Source organism: Trachypithecus francoisi, unplaced genomic scaffold (genome assembly GCF_009764315.1).
Source record: "Trachypithecus francoisi isolate TF-2019V2 unplaced genomic scaffold, Tfra_2.0 Lachesis_group15, whole genome shotgun sequence".
In the NCBI taxonomy this organism is placed as follows: Eukaryota; Metazoa; Chordata; class Mammalia; order Primates; family Cercopithecidae; genus Trachypithecus; species Trachypithecus francoisi.
The window spans coordinates 72447108-72472540 of NW_022681460.1; the positions used below are offsets into that span (position 1 = coordinate 72447108).

The 25433-nt window shown below is 39.0% G+C and overlaps 2 protein-coding genes across 27 annotated transcripts in view; one reads left to right on the plus strand and one right to left on the minus strand.

Moving 5' to 3' along the window:
• PLAGL1 (PLAG1 like zinc finger 1) overlaps positions 1-6341 on the plus strand; it is a 119657-nt gene extending 113316 nt beyond the window's left edge. For all 21 annotated transcript variants that reach the window (XM_033235180.1, XM_033235174.1, XM_033235194.1 and 18 more), the window contains one exon: positions 3987-6341. In XM_033235180.1, the coding sequence (XP_033091071.1) occupies positions 3987-5223 (1237 nt within the window). In that variant the 3' untranslated portion in view covers positions 5224-6341. The remainder of the gene's footprint in view (positions 1-3986) is intronic.
• Positions 1-25433, minus strand: part of ZC2HC1B (zinc finger C2HC-type containing 1B) — a 99727-nt gene that overhangs the window by 17877 nt on the left and 56417 nt on the right. Inside the window, exons 7-8 of one of the 6 annotated variants that reach the window (XM_033235197.1) lie at positions 8958-9042; positions 8342-8546 (exon numbers count right to left, since the gene is read on the minus strand). The exons of 2 other annotated variants lie outside the window; for them this stretch is intronic. In XM_033235197.1, coding sequence (XP_033091088.1) covers positions 8972-9042 — 71 coding nt within the window. In that variant the 3' untranslated portion in view covers positions 8342-8546; positions 8958-8971. Of the gene's footprint in view, positions 1-8341; positions 8547-8957; positions 9043-25433 lie in introns of those variants that run through there. 3 more of the 6 variants (XM_033235195.1, XR_004442926.1, XR_004442925.1) reach the window with 3 other exon arrangements.

Consider the following 25433-nt stretch of genomic DNA (forward strand, 5'->3'; position numbering starts at 1 on the left):
TGGAAATTATGCTCCTGGCCCTTAAGAATACCATTGTTATACATAATGTAATGTAATAAGTTGGTTTTAAAAATTAGCCTGCAAATGCTTACGTATTTTAAAATTCAAATGTCTTCTGTACATGGGCCCCCCTCTAGCTGTCACGAGCAGAAGTACTGAGTGCCGATCATGTGCATGATTTTGTTGCAGAGGCTCCCTGTTTTGCATGAAGCTTCTTGCGTGTGCGTAGGGTAAGGGTCCTTATCCAAACATGAGAGCAGCGCTGGCTATAGCTGAGTCACAGTGAGGACACTAAAACTGTGGATAAAGACTGAGACACATATAAGAGATTAATGTTTAGAAAAGAAGAATTAGTGGGGTAGAACTATTAGGATTACAGTTGACCCTTGAACAACGTAAGTTTGAGCTGTGCGGGTCCACTTATACACAAATATTTTTCAACCAAATGCAGATTGAAAGTACAGTATTTGCAGGGTGTGAAACCTGTGTATACTGAAGGCTGACTTTTCATACACACGTGGTCCACAGGGTGGACAGCAGGACTTGAGTATACGTGTATTTGGGTATGACAGGTAGAATCAGTACCCTGCATGTTCCAAGAAATAATTTACTCTGGTAAACTGCACTGAAAAAGAAGTCTTAAGTCATGTTTAGAAGGTAGTTGTTCTGAGCAAGGAAACTGGCTTGTTCAGTTAAGGGCATAAAGAGAGGCAAAAAGGGAAACTGTCAGTGTACTTTATGTAAGAACCACCTTCCCTACCTCAGCCCCCAGCATGTCTTGCCTCTCTTGCCTGAAGCAGTGATATAATAAAGGACTGGAAGAGTGTGAGATGTCAGGATGCTTTCGGTTTTGCTTTTAAAAAAAGGATGATACCTGTAATCCCAGCACTTTGGGAGACCAAGGTGGGTGGATCATGAAGTCAACAGATAGAGACCATCCTGGTCAACATGGTGAAACCCTGTCTCTACTAAAAATATAAAAAATTAGCTGGGCGTGGTGGTGCACGCCTGTAGTCCCGACTACTCGGGAGGCTGAGGCAGGAGGACCACTTAAACCTGGGAGGCGGAGGTTGCAGTGAGCTGACATCGAGCCACTGCACTTTCCGGCCTGATGACAGGGCGAGACTCCATCTCAAAAAACAAACAAACAAAAAAATGATGGGGCAACAGAGGTTGAAGGAAAAAATAACTGACTTGATTAACCAGAAAACATAATGCGGGTCCCAGTGCAGCAAATAATGAAACCAGTTAGAGGCAGCAACAGGCAAGAACAGATGATTTGGCAAGGTTGGAAGTCCTAATGTGAGCAATCAACCTCTAAATAATTCTAAGATCATGGATATGATCCAGATGATACCCAAAGATGGTGGCATTGGGTACTGACTCTAGGACATACTAAAGCTGTTTTCACGGGTTATAAGGTAAGATGAAAAACTGAGGGAAAGAAACAAGTCGTTGAAGTAATTTCAGCTATAGGATGAGAATGTTCTAGATCAGGATTGTTGCATAAGTAAGTAAGGGATAAATTAAAAGGGAAAGAAGTAGATGCCAGGCAAGGGAAAGAGTCAAGCAATTCAGAAGTGTGGGAGCTAGTGAAGTTTGGAAGGCAGTGGTCTTGCTCAAGTACTACTGGGGTGTCAGCTTGCACCCCACTTACAGGTAGTACAGGTGTAGGACAGGAAAGAGTGGGTAGGAAATAACCAGGTGCAGTCATTAACCTGGTATTGATCTACCCATGGGTGATAAATGAAATCAAATCAGATGAAAATCCTCTATAATGAAAGAAAAGAAAGAGGTACAAACTGACCCAAGAGCTGTGGGTCACCAGTACTGGGCCAAAAAAAAAAAAAAGTTTAAATACCAAGTGTGTAAGCCAGCCCCACTTCATATTTATGCCTGCGATATATGTATACATATAGATATCTTGTAGAACAACATGGCTATTTGCCCTCTAACATGCTCTAAAAACCCTTTCTCCAACCTGTGCATTTATTTAGATAGACCTAGAACGTGGAGACACGAGCACAATCTGATTTCTCAGATGCCCATCGTGTTGGTTCCTGTCCCTGCCTTACAATACCCACCATGTTATCATTTATGTGCAAACCAGCCGTGGTGTCCTGGAGGGAAGGGAAGGGATGCACACAGCAGGCTTTTTTATTTTTTATTTTTAATGGAAGGAGGGAAGTATGAGGTTGTACTTTATTTTTAAGAAAATGACAGTTTGATTGAGATTAGCTTTATATTTTTTGAACTGGCTTCCAGTCGGCCTCTAGGTGGGGGCCTCCACTCAACAGCTGCTGTTGTAGACCCCTCACCAATCCTGGCTCCACAAGAGGAGCAGGAATAAACAGTATAGGGCAGATGTTGGCTGAAAGGTGTAATTCAGTACACTTTTGACTTAAACATACTGTCTTAAAGAGATCCTATCTCTTTTATGGAATGAGTTACTAGAAATTCTTTTGTATCTAATGTGAAAGCTCACAGGGTACAACTGCACTTAAATTGTCAGTTAGGACAAACTTTAGCCTCTCATGACAAAACCCGTAAAGGAGGTAACTGCCCTGAGGGATATGAAGCTACAAGTTGTAATGAAGGATTGTCTTATAGGAGATGCTAACATATATAGTGCTCTGCGTTTTAGTTATTAAAATGAACCCTTTTAAATTTAAGGATGACAAACTCAGGGTTTCCTTATCCACTGAGCTTTTAAAAGCCAATGTTGAGTTTAGATGTTAGCAATTCAGTGGAACTGTGAAAGAGATGGAATTGTGATGGCTTTCCATAACAATTTCTTCTTCACAAATATAAAATAGCTATTTTGAAATTCCAAATTGACTAGATGGACTATGGCTTGTCCCTGAGCCATTGTTGAAGACAGACTTACAACTCTTATTAGGAGTAGCAGCTTCATATTTAAAGCAGAAAGTCTTTTTCAATTTTGCCAATTAAATTACCAGTGACCTTTAAGAAGTCAGTTGAAGGTGTCTTAGAGGGAAAATTTGAAGTAATGGAGACAGGCAGCAGCATCAGAGATAAGAGCTGATAGGCAAGCTTTGAATGAAGGAAATCAAGACAGTGGTGAGATCTCACGGTGGGCAGAGGCTGAGGCTGAAAGCACAGGCAGCGGGCTGATGTTCACAGTCCTATTAGACACTTTTCTGAGGTTAAGGATGGACTTTTTAAGAGTCTCCTAAGAGTTACCTGTCCATGGCCTGAACTTTCTGTCTCAAACAACAGAAACATAGGAACTAGGAGCGATAACCTAAAACTGGGGCTTTATGTGGTTCTGGGTAGCAGGCAAATTGAGTCACTTGAATTTCCAGAGTACAAAAGACCCCTTTAACCCCTTCCTGAAAAAGATTTTTCATGGTCACATATTTTTAAATACTTGCATACTTTGTTTAGAAATCTGTATACATCTTTAAGAGAACATTTAAAAAAACATGTTCTCTTAAAGAATATTCTGGCCAGGCAGGGTGATTCTTGTCTGTAATCCCAACACTTTGGGAGGCCAAGGCGGGAGGATCACTTGAGTCCAGGAGTTTGAGACCAGCATGGGCATAGTGAGACCTTGTCTCTACAAAAAAAATAAGAAATGAAAAATTTAAAAAACTGGCCAGGCCTAGTGGTGTGTGCCTGTAGTTCCAGCTATTTGAGAGGCTAAGGTGGGAAGACTGCTTGAGCCCAGGAGGTTGAGGCTGCAGTGAGCCATGATGGGACCAATGCACTCTAGCCTGGGCAAAAGACTGAAATCCTGTCTCATAAAATGTTTTTTATAGGTGTGAAAAATGTATTATGGCTTTAGTATTGCTTGCTCTTTTAATTACAAAAGTTTATATATTTGGAAAATATAAGAAAGAATTTTGAAAATTATACCAAGACCCAGAGAAAACTATTAACATTTTGATATAATATTGTTTCTACACCTTTCTTCAGCTCTTTAAAACAACTCTGTATTGTGAAATTTCTCCTTCTGCTCCTAGGCATATGGCTACCCATTCTCCCCAGAAATCTCACCAGTGTGCTCACTGTGAGAAGACGTTCAACCGGAAAGACCACCTGAAAAACCACCTCCAGACCCACGACCCCAACAAAATGGCCTTTGGGTGTGAGGAGTGTGGGAAGAAGTACAACACCATGCTGGGCTATAAGAGGCACCTGGCCCTCCATGCGGCCAGCAGTGGGGACCTCACCTGTGGGGTCTGTGCCCTGGAGCTAGGGAGCACCGAGGTGCTTCTGGACCACCTCAAAGCCCATGCGGAAGAGAAGCCCCCTAGCGGAACCAAGGAAAAGAAGCACCAGTGCGACCACTGTGAAAGATGCTTCTACACCCGGAAGGATGTGCGACGCCACCTGGTGGTCCACACAGGATGCAAGGACTTCCTGTGCCAGTTCTGTGCCCAGAGATTTGGGCGCAAGGATCACCTTACCCGGCATACCAAGAAGACCCACTCACAGGAGCTGATGAAAGAGAGCTTGCAGACCGGAGACCTTCTGAGCACCTTCCACACCATCTCGCCTTCATTCCAACTGAAGGCTGCTGCCTTGCCTCCTTTCCCTTTAGGAGCTTCTGCCCAGAACGGGCTTGCAAGTAGCTTGCCAGCTGAGGTCCATAGCCTCACCCTCAGTCCCCCAGAACAAGCCGCCCAGCCTATGCAGCCGCTGCCAGAGTCCCTGGCCTCCCTCCACCCCTCGGTATCCCCTAGCTCTCCCCCGCCACCCCTTCCCAGTCACAAGTACACCACTTCTACCTCATACTCCCCACTTGCAAGCCTGCCTCTCAAAGCAGATACTAAAGGTTTTTGCAATATCAGTTTGTTTGAGGACTTGCCTCTGCAAGAGCCTCAGTCACCTCAAAAGCTCATCCCAGGTTTTGATCTGGCTAAGGGAAATGCTGGTAAAGTAAACCTGCCCAAGGAGCTGCCTGCAGATGCTGTGAACCTAACAATACCTGCCTCTCTGGACCTGTCCCCCCTGTTGGGCTTCTGGCAGCTGCCTCCTCCTGCTACCCAAAATACCTTTGGGAATAGCACTCTTGCCCTGGGGCCTGGGGAATCTCTGCCCCACAGGTTAAGCTGTCTGGGGCAGCAGCAGCAAGAACCCCCACTTGCCATGGGCACTGTGAGCCTGGGCCAGCTCCCCCTGCCCCCCATCCCTCATGTGTTCTCAGCTGGCACTGGTTCTGCCATCCTGCCTCATTTCCATCATGCATTCAGATAAATGATTTTTAAAGTGTATTTTTCATATTCTGGAAGATGTTTTAAGAAGCATTTTAAATATCAGTTACAATATGAGAAAGATTTGGAAAACGGAACTGAGACTATGGCTTATTCAGTGATGACTGGCTTGAAATAAGAGAATTCTCAAACTGCATGTATTGTGCCAATCTGTCCTGAGTGTTCATGCTTTGTACCAAATTTAATGAACGCGTGTTCTGTAATCAAACTGCAAATATTGTCATAACCATCCAAAATGACGGCTGCTATATATAAGTGTTTGTTGTATGGAATTTAATCGTAAGCCATGATCATAATGTTAACTAAATAACTTTATGTGGCACTGCCTAGTAAGGGAACTATGGAAAGGTTTGGATCTCTCCAAATTGGGAGAATTTTAAAAATAAGAAAATAACCTTTATATGATATATTATGACTAGGCTGTGTATTTCTTTTCAGGGATTTTTCTACCTTCAGGGTTGGATGTAGTTTAGTTACTATTACCATAGCCAACCTGTAGTTTTACATATACAATTTCTTGTGGAGCAATAGAGTTCTCCATTTTACAGAAGCATTTTAAACGTAGTTTGAATATTTTCCACAAGATGCTGCAATGTGAGTTATCACTTCATTTATCTTAAAGACTAAACTGGTTGTCAGCTACATCTGACAGAAAAAAAAAATCACTGTGTAACCAGGTTAAGTGGTAAAATAATCCAGGCGTCAGTCAAAGGCATTTTGCTGACTATAATATTGATGATTATATTTTTAACAGGAATTTAAGAAAATATTACTGGAATTAAAAATATATATATTAAACAAGAATTTTCTTCGCTCTGTCTAGCTTAAACTACTACTCAAGCTGCTTAAGTTCTTAAGTATTGTTTTTAATCACCAATAAATAAGTGCATTTGTAATTCATCAGTTTGTCATTATTAGCTTTTATTCAAAGAGGATTATGTTTTACAATGTAACTATAATCTCTTGAATTTGGTATCTTATTAATGAGTTTTAAAGATGTAAAACCTAACCTTTTTTAAAGCTCCATTGGCTTATGTTTTTAGAGGCTTTCTTTTCCATAAACATATATCTTACATATAATAAACTTTTCAAATCTTGCAATTTGGCTTGATTAATTTTTCATACCGCTCCACCTGTGTCAACATGAACTACATACACTCAGATCAAGACAGAAAACACTTCTGGCTCCACCTGGCTCCCTCATGGCCCCTCCTGCCCCCTCCTGCCCCCTCCTGCCCCCTCCTGCTCCCTCCTGGTCATTACTTCCCCCACAGAAACTACTGTTTGGAGCTCTACTGAGCATCTATTAGAAACTTCACTTTTATTGAGTAAAATAATTATGACTTAAGATAGAAGCTTATATGCTTCTGTTAAATTCACAGTGCTAAGATCTTATTTCTAAAAATACTATACAATATTTTAAATCAGTCTATAATGTGACATAATTTATTTCTAATGTATAGATCAGAATACTATCTACCAGAGTTTAGTCTAACCTGGGCTACCATGATCCACTTTTACAATGGTGTTTACCATTAATTTCTAGCCAAATTAGAAATTTACTTATTTCTTATTGGGATTTCCTCAAAGTATTATGCCCCTTAAATCTGACAGGCCTATTTCTGTTTATTTTACCACTAAATGGGGTGGGGGTAGGTAGAGAAAGGGAAGACGAATTCATCTGTCTATCCAAGAAGCCTATTGGTCAAATGTGAGAAAAACCTGACCCACTCACAGTCCTTAACAATGATGCTGATGACCACTTAAGGGGCAAACCGCTACCCAGGGTTGGAACTGAGAAGGAAGCTTAATCTGTGAGACCCACCTGCCAGACAGACCTGGGTCTTTAAACTACAATGAAACCCGCGGGGAGGAAATGAGACAAAGTGATGTAAGTTATTCCATTAGTAGGAGTCCACTGCTTGGGGATGTTTAAGTCAGTTCCCATATTCCCTCTTTGTTCTCAGAGGCAAAGCAATCTCCCAGAGCAAAAGGGGAAAAAGGAGTAGCTCATCTCAGCTAAAACCTCCTGACTTCCATTTATAGAAGCTTCCACAGATACTTTTACATGGCTTACTACTGTCTCCTGTCAGTTCCACAACACATACTTGATTTTCCTGAACACAGAACATAACATTTGGAGTTTGGTCCCCACAATACAGAGCATAAGAATTTCAGATATTCTGCATTACAAGCCGGGGTAGGCTGGGATTCTCCTACTTACATTTGGACAGAAAGAAACGGTTTAATTGTCCTAATTAAAATTTTATGAGGTTAAGAAAAAGTTCTTGGATTTGAAAGTATAAGTACAACTGACTCTACAAAAAGAGGTCTATTGACCCTTAAGATTGCAAAGAGGCCGGGCACAGTGGCTCATGCCAGTAATCCGAGCACTTTGGGAGGCCAAGGCAGGCAGATGGCTTGAGCTCAAGAATCCAAGGCTCGCTTGGCCAATAGCGAAACCCCATGTCTACAAAAAATAGAAAAAATTAGCCGGTTGTGGTGGTGCAAGTCTGTGGTCCCAGCTGCCCAGGAGGCTGAGGTGGAAGGTACTGCTTGAGCCAAGATCACACAACTGCAGCCTGGGTGACAGACTGAGATCCTGTCTCAAAAAAAAAAAAACCACTGTAAAGAGAAGAGAGAGTCACCTCCCAACAGAGCTCTGTATAAATCAATGCTAACGAAATGAATAGATAGCTTCTGATTTGGCCATGATAAATAAATGCCTTGAGGCCACTGAGAACATTCTTCCCACAGGATGGAAGATTTTGGTCATCTTTTCTCCTCCACTTCAGTGTTTCCCACCAAATATGGTCTGTGTGACTGGTATATGTAAGACACTTCTACACAGTATATACATAAACATTTAAAATAAGTATAATAGCTATAATTTAATACTTACTAGATGCCAATATCAAAACTGAGATTTCACAGCTAGTACATAAAATGAAGCTAGTTAAAGAAAGATTTTCCTAGTAAGTAAATAATGTTAGTACTCCAATTACTAGTCTACTAAAAAGGTTCTAATATCAAAGCAACATTGTCTTTAAAAACCCATCAAATGTCCAATTAAAAAACATCAAGTGAATTTGAATCATGCATTATACAGGTTGATGTGTTTCATGCTTTTGTTTTGAAAAATTCAAAGGGAGTAAATAAAAATTTGAAGCTAGTTTTACTTGTTCTAAGTGATGCTTCAAGAATAATCGAGGGTATATAAACCGACGTCACATCTACCGTTCCCTCCCCTTAGGTGGCATTCCGGGGTACACAGCCATCCAGGCTGATGGGTTTCAGGGAGCCAGTCTGAAAGCAGAAAGAAGAGGCATTTACTTTAGAACGTCATTGTTTCCACATTGAGAATGGTAAATAACATAGGCCTCTTTAGACTTTTAATTGTTTTACAAACAATTCACACTCTCAGGGAACTATTCTTTTTGAGAGTAAGTACTTAGAAAAAGGGACAAGGCAATAACCTTTCCGGTCAAAAGTGAAGGATCATTCCCCTTTCCTATTAAGTCATAAATTGAAAACTGAATATCCTCTTTGGACTGTATGTTTAACAGAAGAGTCAGTTTCAAGAGCATACATTTTGTTAACCCAGTTTGGAGTTTGTCTAAACGTCTCTTCAGTTTGCCTACTATGCATCCATTCTCTTAAAGGTCATTAACTGACCAGGAACACCTGGAGTAGAGGTGATTTTTTTTTTTTTCTTACCTGGCTTCTAGGAGTTAATCTTTTTTAGAAGATTTACTAAATCCTTGCTTGAGTTTTGCTCCAGAAGCAGGGTCCATAGCTAATCCTTTGCAAACACAAACAGATTTGTTATTATGTCAAAGCAGAACATTATTAAGAAAAAAAGACATGATTGTGAAATCCCCACATGGGTTCAAAAGTTTCTGTTCTTCCTTTTTTTTTTTTTTTTTCTTTTTTGGTGAGAGGTGGGGGAGTGTTGTGGGGAGGGTAGTAAGGGTGGGGTAGCTATAGACAAATACCCACTCTCTGGCCTGAACCAAATAAGGAAAACAGGGGCTCCCTCAGGTGTCTTCTTTCCTCTGCCCCTAGCCTCTGTTTACTCATGGACTTTGGACTGTACCTCAGGTAACCCACCTTTTATACACTAGGACTTTCGACATCCCCTCCACTATTGCCCCAGCTTTCAAAATGGACCCTGATATTTTGGATCTTCAAATTCTTTGCTAGCTCTCATATGAGAAGACTTTGCTAAGCCTTATGGAAGCACAAGCTTCCTTCCCTGCTTGAGGTTGTCTACGTGACAATGGATTCATTCCGCAAACAGTATTCTTTTCCCTTGAGCCCAGCAGCGCTGTTAGGTATGGAGATACACAAGTTTATGGATATGGGCACACCACAGCATGACTTAGTTTTGACCACATCGTAGGGGACAGGATTCTCAGAGGTTCTTTTTTGTTAAAAAATAAAAAAGGAACAAGTCCCCTCTGTCCTAAGAAGCCTCCTTTCTACTCAGTGTTTTATGAAGGAGCAATAACAAGGAAATTGTGGATCAAACTCTCAAAGGATAGGAATAGAAAGAGCTTTCGGTGTTAGTTTTACTGAAACATAAACTGGTTTTACTTCTGCCAAAGAATCCACAACTGACACTTTAATGCTCAACAGGTTTGCTACACAAGTAAATTAGGTAAAGAATGGAATGCTAGTGCAGGTAAAATGCTTAAGTTGATAAAATTCCACTGGCTCTAGAAGTAAAGTAGAGCCCACACCAGCAAAGCTGTACTAATCCAGTCCACTACTAAATATGCAAAGCAATGCAGGTCTAGATCCCAGAACTACATGCTCATCATGACATTAGTCTCTGTACAAAGATCTCGGAGAAGCAGCTTCTTGGCAGTACCTTCCAGTATATTTACCACTCATATAACAAAAACCTCCAGAAAACAGCCACCAGTACATATTTGCTGACTAGGCTATACACTCATTTCCCATCTGAACATTAGAATCTTTTAGGAATGCAAGAAGAGCCATATCTTTCTCTAAAATAATTTCCAAATATGTATCAATAGCCTTCATAATTGTATTTTTGGACCCATTTCTCCCAAAGCATACAAAGCTTTGGGAAAAAGCTCTGCCCCTTCCTATTAAGTAGCTTGCCCATGTTGCTTAACCTCTCTGTGCTTTCCTCATCTGTAAAATAGAGATATGAATAGTACATTGGCCTCCTCATGCTATTGTGGGAATTAAATGAGTTCATACGCCAGTTGCTTACCTGGCATGATAACTTCACTTAATACCAGGTGCTCTTCTGTATTAGAAGTTTTCCTGTGCATGCTATGTCTTCTCATAAGACTCTGGGATCAATAAGGCTGTTGACTTGTATATGCATGCATCTCCTCTGGTAAGAATTTTAAAACTTATATGTGGGAGGTAGGAGGTACTAAATGCTTATTTTACTCAAGAGAGTTGAAGGATGCAAGTCAGAGTTTTAGGAGGCTAACTGCTATCTAGATGAAAGACAACAACTAGATTTATAATACACGATACTGTAAAGAGATATTATTTTAAAAAGAAGACCTAGCTCACATCCGTAATGCCAACACTTTGGGAAGCCAAGGCAGGAGGATTGCTTGAGCCCAGGAGTTCAAGACCAGTCTGGGAAACATAGTGATACCTCACCTGCACAAATAAAAAAAAATTATCTGGATATGGTGGTGCATGCCTGTCATTCCATATACTCAGGAGGCTGAGGTGAGAGGGTCACTTGTACCCAGGAAGTCAAGTCTGTAGTGAGCTATGATTGAGCCACTACACTACAACCTGGGCAACAGAGAGACACTGTCTCAAAAAAAAAAAAAAGAAGTGACAGCAAGTGGCCTAAACTACTGATTCTCAGTCTGAATATATTAATAGCAATAGCAAAAAAAACCAACAACAGCAATTTTTAAAGACCTTTATTTTTATGGGAATGGCATTGCATAATGAAAAAAAAGAAAAAAAAAAAAAAAAAAACTCTCATGAGCTGCCCTGCCCCTGCCACAGAAACCCATGCAAAACCTCACTGGACCTGAGGACAGGACCACCCACCCTGCTGGTACCAACAGACATTGACTGGGGGCCTGGGGATTGAGCAGCCCTGACCACCACAGCCTTGTGCCCACCATTTGGAGGCTGATGACAGGCTTGACCCATCTGGTGTCATGCCCAGCAGTGCTTCTGTGCATTGTTGGGGCCTGGGGATCAACTCACTCTGACTGTGATCAGCTTCTACCCCCTCCTACCAGGTTCCTGAAGGTGAGTCTGCTCAGCCTGCTGGCACCTGCATACATCATCCATGGACTTGGAGATTGACCCACCCTGCCCACCACCACCAGCATCAGCAGCGTCCACATAATCCTCCTAAGGGACTAAGGATGGAGCCACCCAGCTTGCTACTGCCACCACTAGTACTCTATGGATGCTGCCTAGGAGCCAGAGGGTTGGTCTACCACTATTGATGTTATTGCCAACCCCATGCATGCCACCCAGGAACTTCTGTAGACTCCTCCTCTGGGGACAGGGAATAGCTAAACAAAAAGCAGCAGAAACCTTGGCAGAGGTAAATACTCCTGTCTGACAGCTTTGAAGAGAGCAGTGGATCTCCCAGCACGGAGGCTGAGATCTGAGAATGGACAGGCTGCCCGCTCAAGTGGGTCGCTGACCACTGAGTAGCCTAACTGGGAGACATCTCCCACTAGGTGCAGACTGACACCTCGCACCTCTCACCTCACACGGCGGGGTACACCCCTGAGACGAAGCTTCCAGAGCGTGAATCAGACAGCAGCACTCGCTGTTCAGCAATATTCTATCTTCTGCAGCCTCTGCTGCTGATACCCAGGCAAACAGTGTCTGCAGTGGACCTCAAGCAATCTCCAACAGACCTACAGCTGAGGGTCCTGACTGTTAGAAGGAAAACTAACAAACAGAAAGGACACCCACGCCAAAACCCCATCAGTATGTCACCAGCATCAAAGACAAAAGGCAGATAAAACCACAAAGATGGGGAAAAAGCAGGGCAGAAAAGCTGGAAATTCAAAAAATCAGAGTGCATCTCCCTCTCCAAAGGAACGCAGCTCATCACCAGCAATGGATCAAAGCTGGATGGAGAATGACTTTGACGAGTTGAGAGAAGAAGGCTTCAGTCCATCAAACTTCTCAGGGCTAAAGGAGGAACTACGTACCCAGCGCAAAGAAACTAAAAATCTTGAAAAAAGAATGGATGAATGAATAACTAGAATAATCAATGCAGAGAAGGTCATAAACAACCCGACAACATAAAAACCATGACACGAGAAATACATGACAAATGCACAAGCTTCAGTAACCAACTCGATCAACTGGAAGAAAGAGTATCAATGATTAAAGATCAAATGAATGAAATGAAGTGAGAAGAGAAGTCTAGAGAAAAAAAGGAAAAAGAAATGAATAAAGCCTCCAAGAAATATGGGATTATGTGAAAAGACCAAATCTACGTCTGATTGGTGTGCCTGAAAGTGAGGAGGAAAATGGAACCAAGTTGGAAAACACTCTTCAGGATATCATCCAGGAGAACTTCCCCAACCTAGTGAGGCAGGCCAACATTCAAATTTAGGAAATACAAAGAATGCCACAAAGATACTCCTCAAGAAGAGCAACTCCAAGACACATAATTGTCAGATTCACCAAAGTTGAAATGAAGGAAAAAATGTTAAGGGCAGTCAGAGAGAAAGGTCGGGTTATCCACAAAGGGAAGCCCATCAGACTAACAGCAGATCTCTTGGCAGAAACTCTATAAGCCAGAAGAGAGTGGGGGCCAATATTCAACATTCTTAAAGAAAAGAATTTTCAACCCAGAATTTCATATCCAACCAAACTAAGTTTCATCAGTGAAGAAGAAATAAAATCCTTTACAGACAAGCAAATGCTTAGAGACTTTGTCACCACCAGGCCTGCCCTACAAGAGATCCTGAAGGAAGCACTAAACATGGAAAGCAACAATCGGTACCAGCCATTGCAAAAACATGCCAAAATGTAAAGACCATCGAGGCTAGGAAGAAACTGCTTTAACTAACGAGCAAACTAACCAGCTAATATCACAATGACAGGATCAAGTTCACATATAACAATATTAACCTTAAATGTAAATGGACTAAATGGTCCAATTAAAAGACACAGACTGGCAAACTGGATAAAGAGTCAAGACCCATCAGTCTGCTGTATTCAGGGACCCATCTCACATGCAGAGACACACATAGGCTCAAAATAAAGGGATGGAGGAAGATCTACCAAGCAAATGGAGAACAAAAAAAAAGCAGGGGTTGCAATTCTAGTCTCTGATAAAACAGACTTTAAACCATCAAAGATCAAAAGAGACAAGGCCATTACATAATGGTAAAGGGATCAATTCAACAGGAAGAGCTAACTATCCTAAATATATATGCGCCCAATACAGGAGCACCCAGATTCATAAAGCAAGTCCTTAGAGACTTACAAAGACACTTAGACTCCCATACAATAATAATGGGAGGCTTTAACACCCCACTGTCAACATCAGACAGATCAATGAGACAGAAAGTTAAAAAGGGTATCCAGGAATTGAACTCAGCTCTGCACCAAGCAGACTAATAAGACATCTACAGAACTCTCCACCCCTAATCAACAGAATATACATTCTTCTCAGCACCACATTGCACTTATTCCAAAACTGACCACATAGTTGGAAGTAAAGCACTCCTCAGCAAATGGAAAAGAACAGAAATTATAACAAAGTCTCTCAGACCACAGTGCAATCAAACTAGAACTCAGGACTAAGAAAATCAATCAAAACTGCTCAACTACATGGAAACTGAATAACCTGCTCCTGAATGAACATTCAAAGAACATTCAAAAGCTAGCAGAAGGCAAGAAATAACTAAGATCAGAGCAGAACTGAAGGAGATAAGAGACATAAAAACCCTCCAAAAAATCAATGAATCCAGGAGCTGGTTTTTTGAAAAGATCAACAAAATTGATAGACCACTAGCAAGACTAATACAGAAGAAAAGAAAGAAGAATCAAATAGATGCAATAAAAAATGATAAAGAGGATATCACCACTGACCCCACAGAAATACAAACTACCATTAGAGAATACTACAAACACCTCTACGCAAATAAACTAGAAAACCTAGAATAAATGGATAATTTCCTGGACACTTACACTCTCCCAAGACTAAACCAGGAAGAAGTTGAATCCCTGAATAGACCAATAGTAGGCTCTGAAATTGAGGCAATAATTAATAGCCTACCAACCAAAAAAAGTCCAGGACTAGATGGATTCACAGCCGAATTCTACCAGAGGTACAAGGAGGAGCTGGTACCATTCCTTCTGAAACTCTTCCAATCAATAGAAAAAGAGGGAATCCTCCCTAACTCATTTTATGAGGCCAACATCATCCTGATACCAAAGCCTGGCAGAGACACAATAAAAAAAGAGAATTTTAGACCAATATCCCTGATGAACATCAATGCAAATATCCTCAATAAAATACTGGCAAACTGAATCCAGCAGCACATCAAAAAGCTTATCCACCATGATCAAGTGGGCTTCATCGCTGGGATGCAAGGTTGGTTCAACATACGCAAATCAATAAACGTAATCCAGCATATAAACGGAACCAAAGACAAAAACCACATGATTATCTCAATAGATGCAGAAAAGGCCTTTGACAAAATTCAACAGCCCTTCATGCTAAAAACGCTCAATAATTCGGTATTGATGGAACATATCTCAAAATAATAAGAGCTATTTATGACAAACCCACAGCCAATATCATACTGAATGCGCAAAAACTGTAAGCATTCCCTTTGAAAACTGGCACAAGACAGGCATGCCCTCTCTCACCACTCCTATTCAACATAGTGTTGGAAGTTCGGGCTAGGACAATTAGGCAAGAGAAAGAAATCAAGGGTATTCAGTTAGGAAAAGAAGAAGTCAAATTGTTCCTGTTTGCAGATGACATGATTGTATATTTAGAAAACCTCATCATCTCAGCCCAAAATCTCCTTAAGCTGATAAACAACTTCAGCAAAGTCTCAGGATACAAAATTAATGTGCAAAAATCACAAGCATTCTTATACACCAGTAACAGACAAACAGAGAGCCAAATTATGAATGAACTTCCATTCACAATTGCTTCAAAGAGATAAAATACCTAGGAATCCAACTGACAAGGGATGTCAAGGACCTCTTCAAGGAGAACTACAAACCACTGCTCAGTGAAATAAAAGAGGACACAAACAAATGGAAGAACATACCATGCTCATGGATAGGAAGAATCAGTATCGTGAAAATGGCCATACTGCCCAAGGTAATTTATAGATTCAATGCCATTCCCATCAAGCTACTAATGACTTTCTTCACAGAATTGGAGAAAACTGCTTTAAAGTTCATATGGAACCAAAAAAGAGCCCGCATTGCCAAGACAATCCTAAGTCAAAAGAACAAAACTGGAGGCATCACGCTACCTGACTTCAAACTATACTACAAGGCTACAGTAAGCAAAACAGCATGGTACTGGTACCAAAACAGAGATATAGACCAATGGAACAGAGCTGAGTCCTCAGAAATAATACCACACATCTACAGCCATCTGATCTTTGACAAACTTGAGAAAAACAAGAAATGGGGAAAGGATTCCCTATTTAATAAATGGTGCTGGGAAATTTGGCTAGCCATAAGTAGAAAGCTGAAACTGGATCCTTTCCTTACTCCTTATATGGAAATTAATTCAAGATGGATTACAGACTTAAATGTTAGACCTAAAACCATAAAAACCCTAGAAGAAAACCTAGGTAATACCATTCAGGACATACTCATGGGCAAGGACTTCATGTCTAAAACACCAAAAGCAACAGCAACAAAAGCCAAAATTGACAAATGGGATCTAATGAAACTAAAGAGCTTCTGCATAGCAAAAGGAACTACCATCAGAGTGAACAGGCAACCTACAGAATGGGAGAAAATTTTTGCAATCTACTCATCTGACAAAGGGCTAATATCCAGAACCTACAAAAAACTCAAACAAATTTACGAGAAAAAAACAAACAACCCCATCAAAAAGTGGACAAAGGATATGAACAGACATTTCTCAAAAGAAGACATGCATACAGCCAACATACACATGAAAAAATGCTCGTCATCACTGGCCATCAGAGAAATGCAAATCAAAACCACAATGAGATACCATCTCACACCAGTTAGAATGGCAATCATTAAAAAGTCAGGAAACAACAGGTGCTGGAGAGGATGTGCAGAAATAGGAACACTTTTACACTGTTGGTGGGATTGTAAACTGATTGAACCACTGTGAAAGACAGTGCGGTGATTCCTCAAGGATCTAGAACTAGAAATACCATATGACCCAGCCATCCCATTACTGGGTATATACCCAAAGGATTATAAATCATGCTGCTATAAAGACACATGCACACATATGTTTATTGCGGCACTATTCACAATAGCAAAGACTTGGAATCAACCCAAATATCCATTAGTGACAGACTGGATTAAGAAAATGTGGCACATATACACCATGGAATACTATGCAGCCATAAAAAAGGATGAGTTCGTGTCCTTTGTAGAGACATTGATGCAGCTGGAAACCATCATTCTCAGCAAACTATCGTAAGAACAGAAAACCAAACACCACATGTTCTCACTCATAGGTGGGAATTGAACAATGAGATTACTTGGACTCTGGAAGGGGAACATCACACACCAGGGCCTATTATGGGGAGGCGGGGAGGAGAGAGGGATGGCATTGGGAGTTATACCTGATGTAAATGACGAGTTGATGGGTGCTGACGAGTTGATGGGTGCAGCACACCAACATGGCACAAGTATACATATGTAACAAACCTGCACGTTGTGCACATGTACCCTAGAACTTAAAGTATAATACAAAAGAAAAAAAAATTCTTAACAAAATACATGCAAACAAAATCATACAGCACATCAAAAAGATAATACAATATGATCAAGTGGGTTTTGCAACAGATGCAAGGATGGTACAACATATGCATATCAATAAATGTGATTCATCACATCAAATGAATGAAAAACAAAAACCATATTATCATCTCAATAGATGTAGAAAAAACATTGAATAAAATTCACCATCCTATCATGATGATAACCCTCAAGAAACAAGGCATAGAAGGAACATACCTCAAAATAATAAAAGCCATGTATAACAAACCCACAGCCAATAACACACTTGGAAAAAGTTAAAAGAATTTCCCCTAAGAACTAGAACAAGACAAAGATGTCCATGTCCACCACTGCTATTTGGCACAGTACAGGAGGTCCTAGCCAGAGCAATCAGGCAAGAGAAAAAAATAAAAGCCACCAAAATGGGAAAAGAGGAAGTTAGATTATTTCTATTTGCTGATGATCTTATATCTAGAAAATTCTGATCTAGATATAAGATATTTATCTAAATAAAAGATATTTTTCTAGATATAAGATAAAAGATTTAAGATATAAGATAAAAGATAAAAGATTTCTAGATATAAGATATTTCTGATCTTATATCTAGAAAACTCTAAAGACTCCTCTCCAAAAGATTCCTAGATTTAATAAATGAATTCAGTAAGGTTCCAGGATACAAAATTGACAAAAATCAGTAGCATTTCTATACAGCAATAATAATCACGCTAAGAACCAAACCAAAAGTCAATCCCATTTCCAATAGTCAAAAAAAAAAAAAAAAAGAAAACTACTCTGGGAATACATTTAACCAAGGAGTAATAGATGCCTATAAGGAAAACTACAAGATACTGATGAGAGTTAAGAGGACACAAGTAAATGGAAAAACATTCCAATCTCATAGATTAGAAGAATCATGGATGCAGCTGGAAACCATCATTCTTAGCAAACTATCACAAGAACAGAAAACCAAACACCGCATGTTCTCACTCATAGGTGGGAACTGAACAATGAGATCACTTGGACTCGGGAAGGGGAACATCACACACCGGGGCCTATCATGGGGAGGGGGGAGGGGGAAGGGATTGCATTGGGAGTAATACCTGATATAAATGATGAATTGATGGGTGCTGACGAGAAAAAAAAAATTAATAAATAAATAAAAATAAATTAATTAAAAAAAAAAAGTACTCATGCGTGAACCCACAAGGCAGAGCTTGCAGTGAGCAGAGATTGCGCCACTGCACTCCAGCCTGGGTGAGACAGCGAGACTCCATCTCAAAAAACAAACAAACAAACAAAAAAAGTACTCATTTTAAACGTAAATGTAATGCATTTTGACAAATGAATTCAACACTGTGTGATCATTATCATCCTTATGTTACAGAACACTTACATCACCCTCAGAAGTTGTCTTGGTCTCTTTCTCTAACTCCCTATCCCAGGCAACCATTCTTTTGCTTTCCATCACTATAGACTAGTATTGCCTATTCTAGAATTTTAATTAAATAAAAGCATAAAGTGTTGTTTTGTGTGTAGCTTCTTTAACTCAGCATACTTTTTTGATATTTATTTATACAATTGTGTATATTAGTTAATTTTTATTGGTGATTATTTTACTTTTATGTAAGCTAATAAATAATATCAAATTTTGTTCATTCACATGTCTGTGGACATTTGTATCATTTTATCTAATAAACTTAGAGTTTCTGTTAAAAAAAAAAAAAGAAGAATCAATGTTGTTAAAATGACCATATTGCCCAAAGCAATCTACAGACTCAATATAATTCCTATCAAAATAACAATGACATTTTTCACAGAATTAGAAAAAAAAATCCTAAACTTCATATGGAACTGAAAAGAACCCAATTAGTGAAAGCAGGCATCACATTACCTAACTCCAAATTATACTACAAGTCTATAGTAATCAAACAGCATGGTACTGGTATAAACATAGACATATAGATCAACAGACAGAATAGAGGACCCAGTAAGGGAGACCACCCCTCATATTGTCTTATGTCCAATTTCTGCCTCCAAAGAAAGAAGAAGTAAAAACTAAAAGGCAGAAATGAAATCCACAAGCAGACAGCCCGGCACCATACCCTGGGCCTGGAAGTTAAAGATCCACTCCGACCTAATTGGTTATTTGCATTAAAAAGTCACTGTGAAGATCTCTGTCCTGTTCAGTTCCTCTCTAATTATCGGTGTTTGCAGCCCCCAGTCACATACCCCCTGCTTGCTTAATCAATCACGACCCTTTCACATGGACCCCCTTAGAGTTGCAAGCCCTAAAAAGGGACAGGAATTGCTCACTCGGGGAGCTCAGCTCTTGACACAGGAGTCTTGCCGATGCTCCCGGCTGAAGAAACCACTTCCTTCTTTAACTCGGTGTCTGAGGGGTTTTGTCTATGGCTCTTCCTGCTACACCAGAAATAAAACCACATACCTATAGCCAACTGATATTTAACAAAGTTGACAAATATACATCACAGAAAGGACATCCTACTCAATAAAGGGTGCTGGGAAAACTGCATAGCCACATGCAAAAGAATGAAACTGGATTTATCTGTCACCATATACAAAAATTAAGATGAGTTAAAGACTAAAATGTATGATGTGAAACTAAAAATTCTAGAAGAAAACCTAGGAAAAACTCTTCTGGACATTGGCCTATGCAAAGAACTCAAGACTAAGATTTCAAAGCAAATGCACCAATAACAAATATAGACAAATGGGACTTAAACTAATGCTTCTATAGAGCAAAAGAAATAGACAGACAATGAACAGACAACCTACAGAACAGGAGAAAATATTTGCAAACTATGCATCTGACAAGGGACTAATATCTAGAATCTACAAGGAATTCAAACAAGTCAACAACAACAACAAAAGGATTAGGAAGTGAGCAAAGAACCATGGACAGACATTTTCCAAAAGTAAACATAAAAATGCCCAAAAAGCAGATGAAAAAATATTCAACATCACTAATCATCAGAGAAATAGAAATTTAAACCATAATGAGATGCCATCTTATACCAGTCAGAATGGCTACTATTAAAAAGTCAAAAAATAACAGATGTTGGCAAAGATGCAGAGAAAAGGGAACATTTATATACTGCTGGTAGAAATGTAAATTAGACAACCTCTGTGGAAAACAGTATAGAGATTTCTCAAATAATTAAAAATAGAACTACCCTTTGATCCAGCAATCCAACTACTGGGCATATACCCAAAGAAAAGAATCATTTTATCAAAAAGAAACATGCACTCATGTTTATCACAGCACTAGTCACAATAGACACAGAATCAACCTAAGTAACCATCAATGAATGATTGGATAAAGAAAATGTGGTATATATATATATGGAATACTATGTATCCATGAAAAATAAAATAATGTCTTTTGAAGCTATATGTATGGATTTGGAGGCCATTATCCTAAGTAAAATAACAAAAACAGAAAGTAAAATACTGTATGTTCTCACTTGTAAGAGAAAGATAAATAGTATGCATACATGGACATACAGATTGGAATAACAGGCATTAGAGACTTGGAAAGGTGGGAGGGTGGGAGGTGGGTGAGGGATGAAAAATTACCTAATGGGTACAATAAACACTATTCAGGTGATGGTTACACTAGAAGCCCAGACCTCAGCACTAGGCAATATACTCATTTAACAAAGCTGTATTTGTACCCCCTAAATCTATTTTAAATAAATAAACAAGGTCACTGTATAATGATAAGGGGATCTGTTCAGCAAGAAGATATAACAATTCTAAATATATATGAATTTAACACCAGAACATCCAGTTCCTCTAGCTTATATAGCAAATATATAGCAAATATTATTAGATCTAAAGGAGAGATAGACTCCAATACAATAATAGTTGAAGACTTCAACATCCTACTCTCCATATTAGGCAGATCATCAAGACAGAAAACCAACAAAGAAACATTAGATTTAAACTGTACTTCAGATCAATGTACCTAAAAGACATGCATGGAATATTTTATCCAATAGTGACAGAATACACATTCTTCTCATCAACACATGAAACATTCTCTAGTATAGACCATATGCTAGGCCACAAAACAAGTTTAAATTTAAAAAAAATCAAAATCATATCAAGTACCTTTCAGATCACAATGGGATAAAACTAGAAATCAATAACAACAGGAACTTTGGAAACTGTACAAATACTTGGAAATTAAATAACATGCTTAACAGTCATTGGGTCAATGAAGAAGAAAGAAGGAAATAAATGTCTTGAGACAAATGAAAATGGAAACACAACATATCAAAACCCATGGGATGTAGTAAAAGGAGTGCTAAGAGGGAATTTCATAGCAATAAATGCCTATATCAAGAAGTAGAAACATTTCAAATAACCAAGCTAATGATACCCCTCAATAACTAGAAAAGCAAGAGAAGATCAAACCCAAAATTAGCAGAAGGAAAGAAATAATAAAGATCAGAGCAGAACTAAATGTAGTAGAGACTAAAAAAAATACAAAGGTCAATGGAATGAAAAGTTAGTTTTTTGAAAAGATAAAATAGATAAATCACTAGCTAGACTAACCAAGAAAATAAGAGAGTGGATGTGAATTAGCAAAATCACAAACAAAAGGGGACATTATAACTGATACCACAGAAATACAAGAAAGCATCAGAGACTTATAAAGAACTATATGCTAACAAATTAGAAAAGCTAGAGGAAATGGATAAATTCCTGGACACATACAATCTACCAAGAATGAATCAGGGCCAGGTACCGTGGCTCATGCCTGTAATCCCAGCACTTTGGGAGGCCAAGGAGGGTGGATCACCTGAGGTCGGAAGTTCGAGACCAGTCTGACCAACATGGAGAAACCCTGTCTCTACTAAAAATGCAAAAAAAAATTAGCCTGGTGTGATGGCACATGCCTGTAATCCCAGCTACTTGGGAGGCTGAGGCAGGAGAATTGCTTATACCCGGGAGGCGGAGATTGCTGTGAGCCGAGATTGAGTCACTGCACTCCAGCCTGGGCAACAAGAGCGAAACTCCCTCTCAAAACAAAAACAAAAAAACAATGAATCAGGAAGAAAGAAAAACCTGAACAGACCAATAACAAGTAATGTGCCGGGTGGGGTGGCTCATGACTGTAATCTCAGCACTTCGAGAGGCCATAGGCGGGTGGATCACGAGGTCAGGAGATCGAGACCATCCTGGCTAACATGGTGAAACCCCGTCTCTACTAAAAATACATAAAATTAGCCGGGCATGGTGGCGGGTGCCTGTACTCTCAGCTACTCAGTAGACTGAGGCAGGAGAATGGCGTGAACCTGGGAGGTGGAGCTTGCAGTGAGGGGAGATTGTGCCACTGCACTCCAGCCTAGGCGACAGAGCGATCTTCCATCTCAAAAAAATAAATAAAAATAAAATAACAAGTAATGAGATTGAATCAGTAATAAAAAGTCTCCCAACAAAGAAAAGCTCAGCACCGGATGGTTTTACTTCCAAATGCTATCAAACTTCAGAAAATTCAAAGGAAGAAATTCTTCCTAACTCATTCTGTGAGGCCAGTATTACCCTGATACCAAAACCAGACAAGAACATAATGGAAATAGAAAACTACAAGCCAATACCCCTGATGAACACAGACACAAAAAAACTTCAATAAAATACTAGCAAAGTGAATCCAACAGCACCATAAAAGGATAATATATCAGATGAAAGGATGGTTCAACACATGCAAGTCTCAATAAATGTGATACCTCACAACAACAGAATGAAGGACAAAAACAATATGATCATTTCAATAGATAGAGAAAAGGCATTTTATAAAATCCAACTTCCTTTCATGATTACAACTCTTAACAAACTAGGCACAGAAGAAACATACCTCAGCATAATAAAGGTCATATCTGACAAATGCATAGCTAACATAATACTGAATGGGGAAAAGCTGAAATAACTGTAACAAGATATTGGATATCCACTTCCATCACTTCATTTTTATTATTTATTTAGAGATTGAGTCATCATTTTTATTCAACATAGTACCGGAAGTCCTTGCCAGAGCAATCAGGCAAGAGAAATAAATAAATGTCATCTAAATTGGAATAGAGGAAGTAAAACTGTCCCTCTTTGTAAATAACATGGATATATGTATGTGTGTGTGTGTATGTATTATATATACATGGATATATATATATAAAATACATATATACCTATATGTGTATATATATAAAAAAATACATATATACCTCTATGTGTATGCATGTATATAACCTAAAGACTCCACCAAAAACACTCTTAGAACCAATAAATGAATTTAGTAAAATTGCAGGATACAAAATCAACATATAAAAATCAGCAGCATTTCTATGTGCCAATAATAAACTGGCTAAAAAAGAAAACAATCTCATTTACAATAGCTAAGAAAAATAAAATACTTAGGAATAAATTGAACCAAGAAAGTGAAAGACCTTTACGAGGAAAACTTCAAAACACTGATGAAAGAATGTTAAGAAGACACAAACAAATGGAAAGATATCCCATGCTCATGACTCAGAAGAATTAATATTGTTAAAATGACCATACTACGCAAAGCAATCTACAGACTCAACGTAATCCCTATCAAAACAGCAATGACATTCTTCATATAAATACAAAAAAATCCTGAAGTTTGTATAGAACTATTAAAGAGCCCACATAGCCATAGTGTTCCTGAGTAAAAAAAAAAAACAAAGCTGGAGGCATCACATACCTGATTTCAAAATATATTAAAAAGCTGTAGCAACTAAAACAGTAAGGTATTGGTATAAAAACAGACACACAAACCAATGAAACAGAATAGATACTCCAGGAATAAATGCATGCATTTACAGCTAACTGATTTCCAACAAAGCCATCAAGAATATAAATTGGGGAAAGGCAAATGGTACAGGGAAAACTGGATATCCAAGCACAGAAAAATGAAACTAGATTCCTATGTCTCACAATATACAAAAGTCAACCCAAAATTGATTAAGGACTTAAACATATGACCTAAAACTACGAAATTGCTATAAGAAAATAGGGAAAATGCTCTCAAACATTGGTCTAGGCAAAAAAATGTATGGCTAAGACTTCAAAAGCACAGGCAACAAAAATAAAATAGACAAATGGGACTATATAAACTAAAAAGCTTCTATGCAGCAAAGGAAGCAGTCAATAGAGTGAGAAGGACAACATGCTGAATGAGAGACAATATTTGCAAACCATTCATCTGCCAAGGAACTAATATTCAGAATAAGCAAGGAACTCAAACAATCTTTTGTGTTTTTTATCTAACACAACACAAAAACAACTGAGGAATTCAAACAACTTAACAGCAAAAAAACTGATAATCCCATGAAAAAGTGGGCAACGGATCTGAGTAGGCATTTCTCAAAAGAAGACATACCTCTCTCACCTCTGGTTAAAGGTGGGGGGAAAAAAGGACTTAAAAATGGACAACAGGTATGTGGAAAAAATGTTCAACATAATGAATTATCAGGGAAATGTTGATCCAAGCTGCAATAAGACAACATCTTACCCTTGTTAGAATTGCTCTTATCAAAAAGACAAAAAATAACAGATGCTTGTAAGGATGCAGAGAAAAGGAAACTATATTATACACTGTTGTTGGAAAGTAAATTAGTGCAGCCATTACAGAAGACAGTATGAAGTTTCCTCAACAAACTAAAAATACAACTAACATAAAATCCAGTAATCTCACTACTGGGTATTTATTCAAAGGAAAGGAAATCAGTATATCAAAGGGATACCCACATCCTCTTGTTTATGGCAAGACTATTCACAATAGCAACATATGAAATCAATCTAAACGTTCATTAATGGATCAATGAATAAAAAATGTGAATAAAATTGGAAAAAAAAGAAAATGTGGTATATATACTCAGTGGAATACTATTCAGCCATAAAAAAGAATGACATCCTGTCATTTGCAGCAATGTGTATGCAACTAGAGGTCATTATTGTTAAATGAATTAAGCCAGACACTGAAAGACAAATATTTGTTCTCATTCATATGTGGGAGCTAAAAAAGTTTTTTTCAGTGAGGTAGGGAATAGAATGATAGTTACCAGAGGCCAGGAAGGGTATGTGTGTGGCAGGGTGGTGGTGGAGAGGTTGGTTAGTAGGTACAAAAAACAGTTAGATAGAAATAGTAAGTTCTAGTGTTTGATAGCACAGTAGGGTGACTGC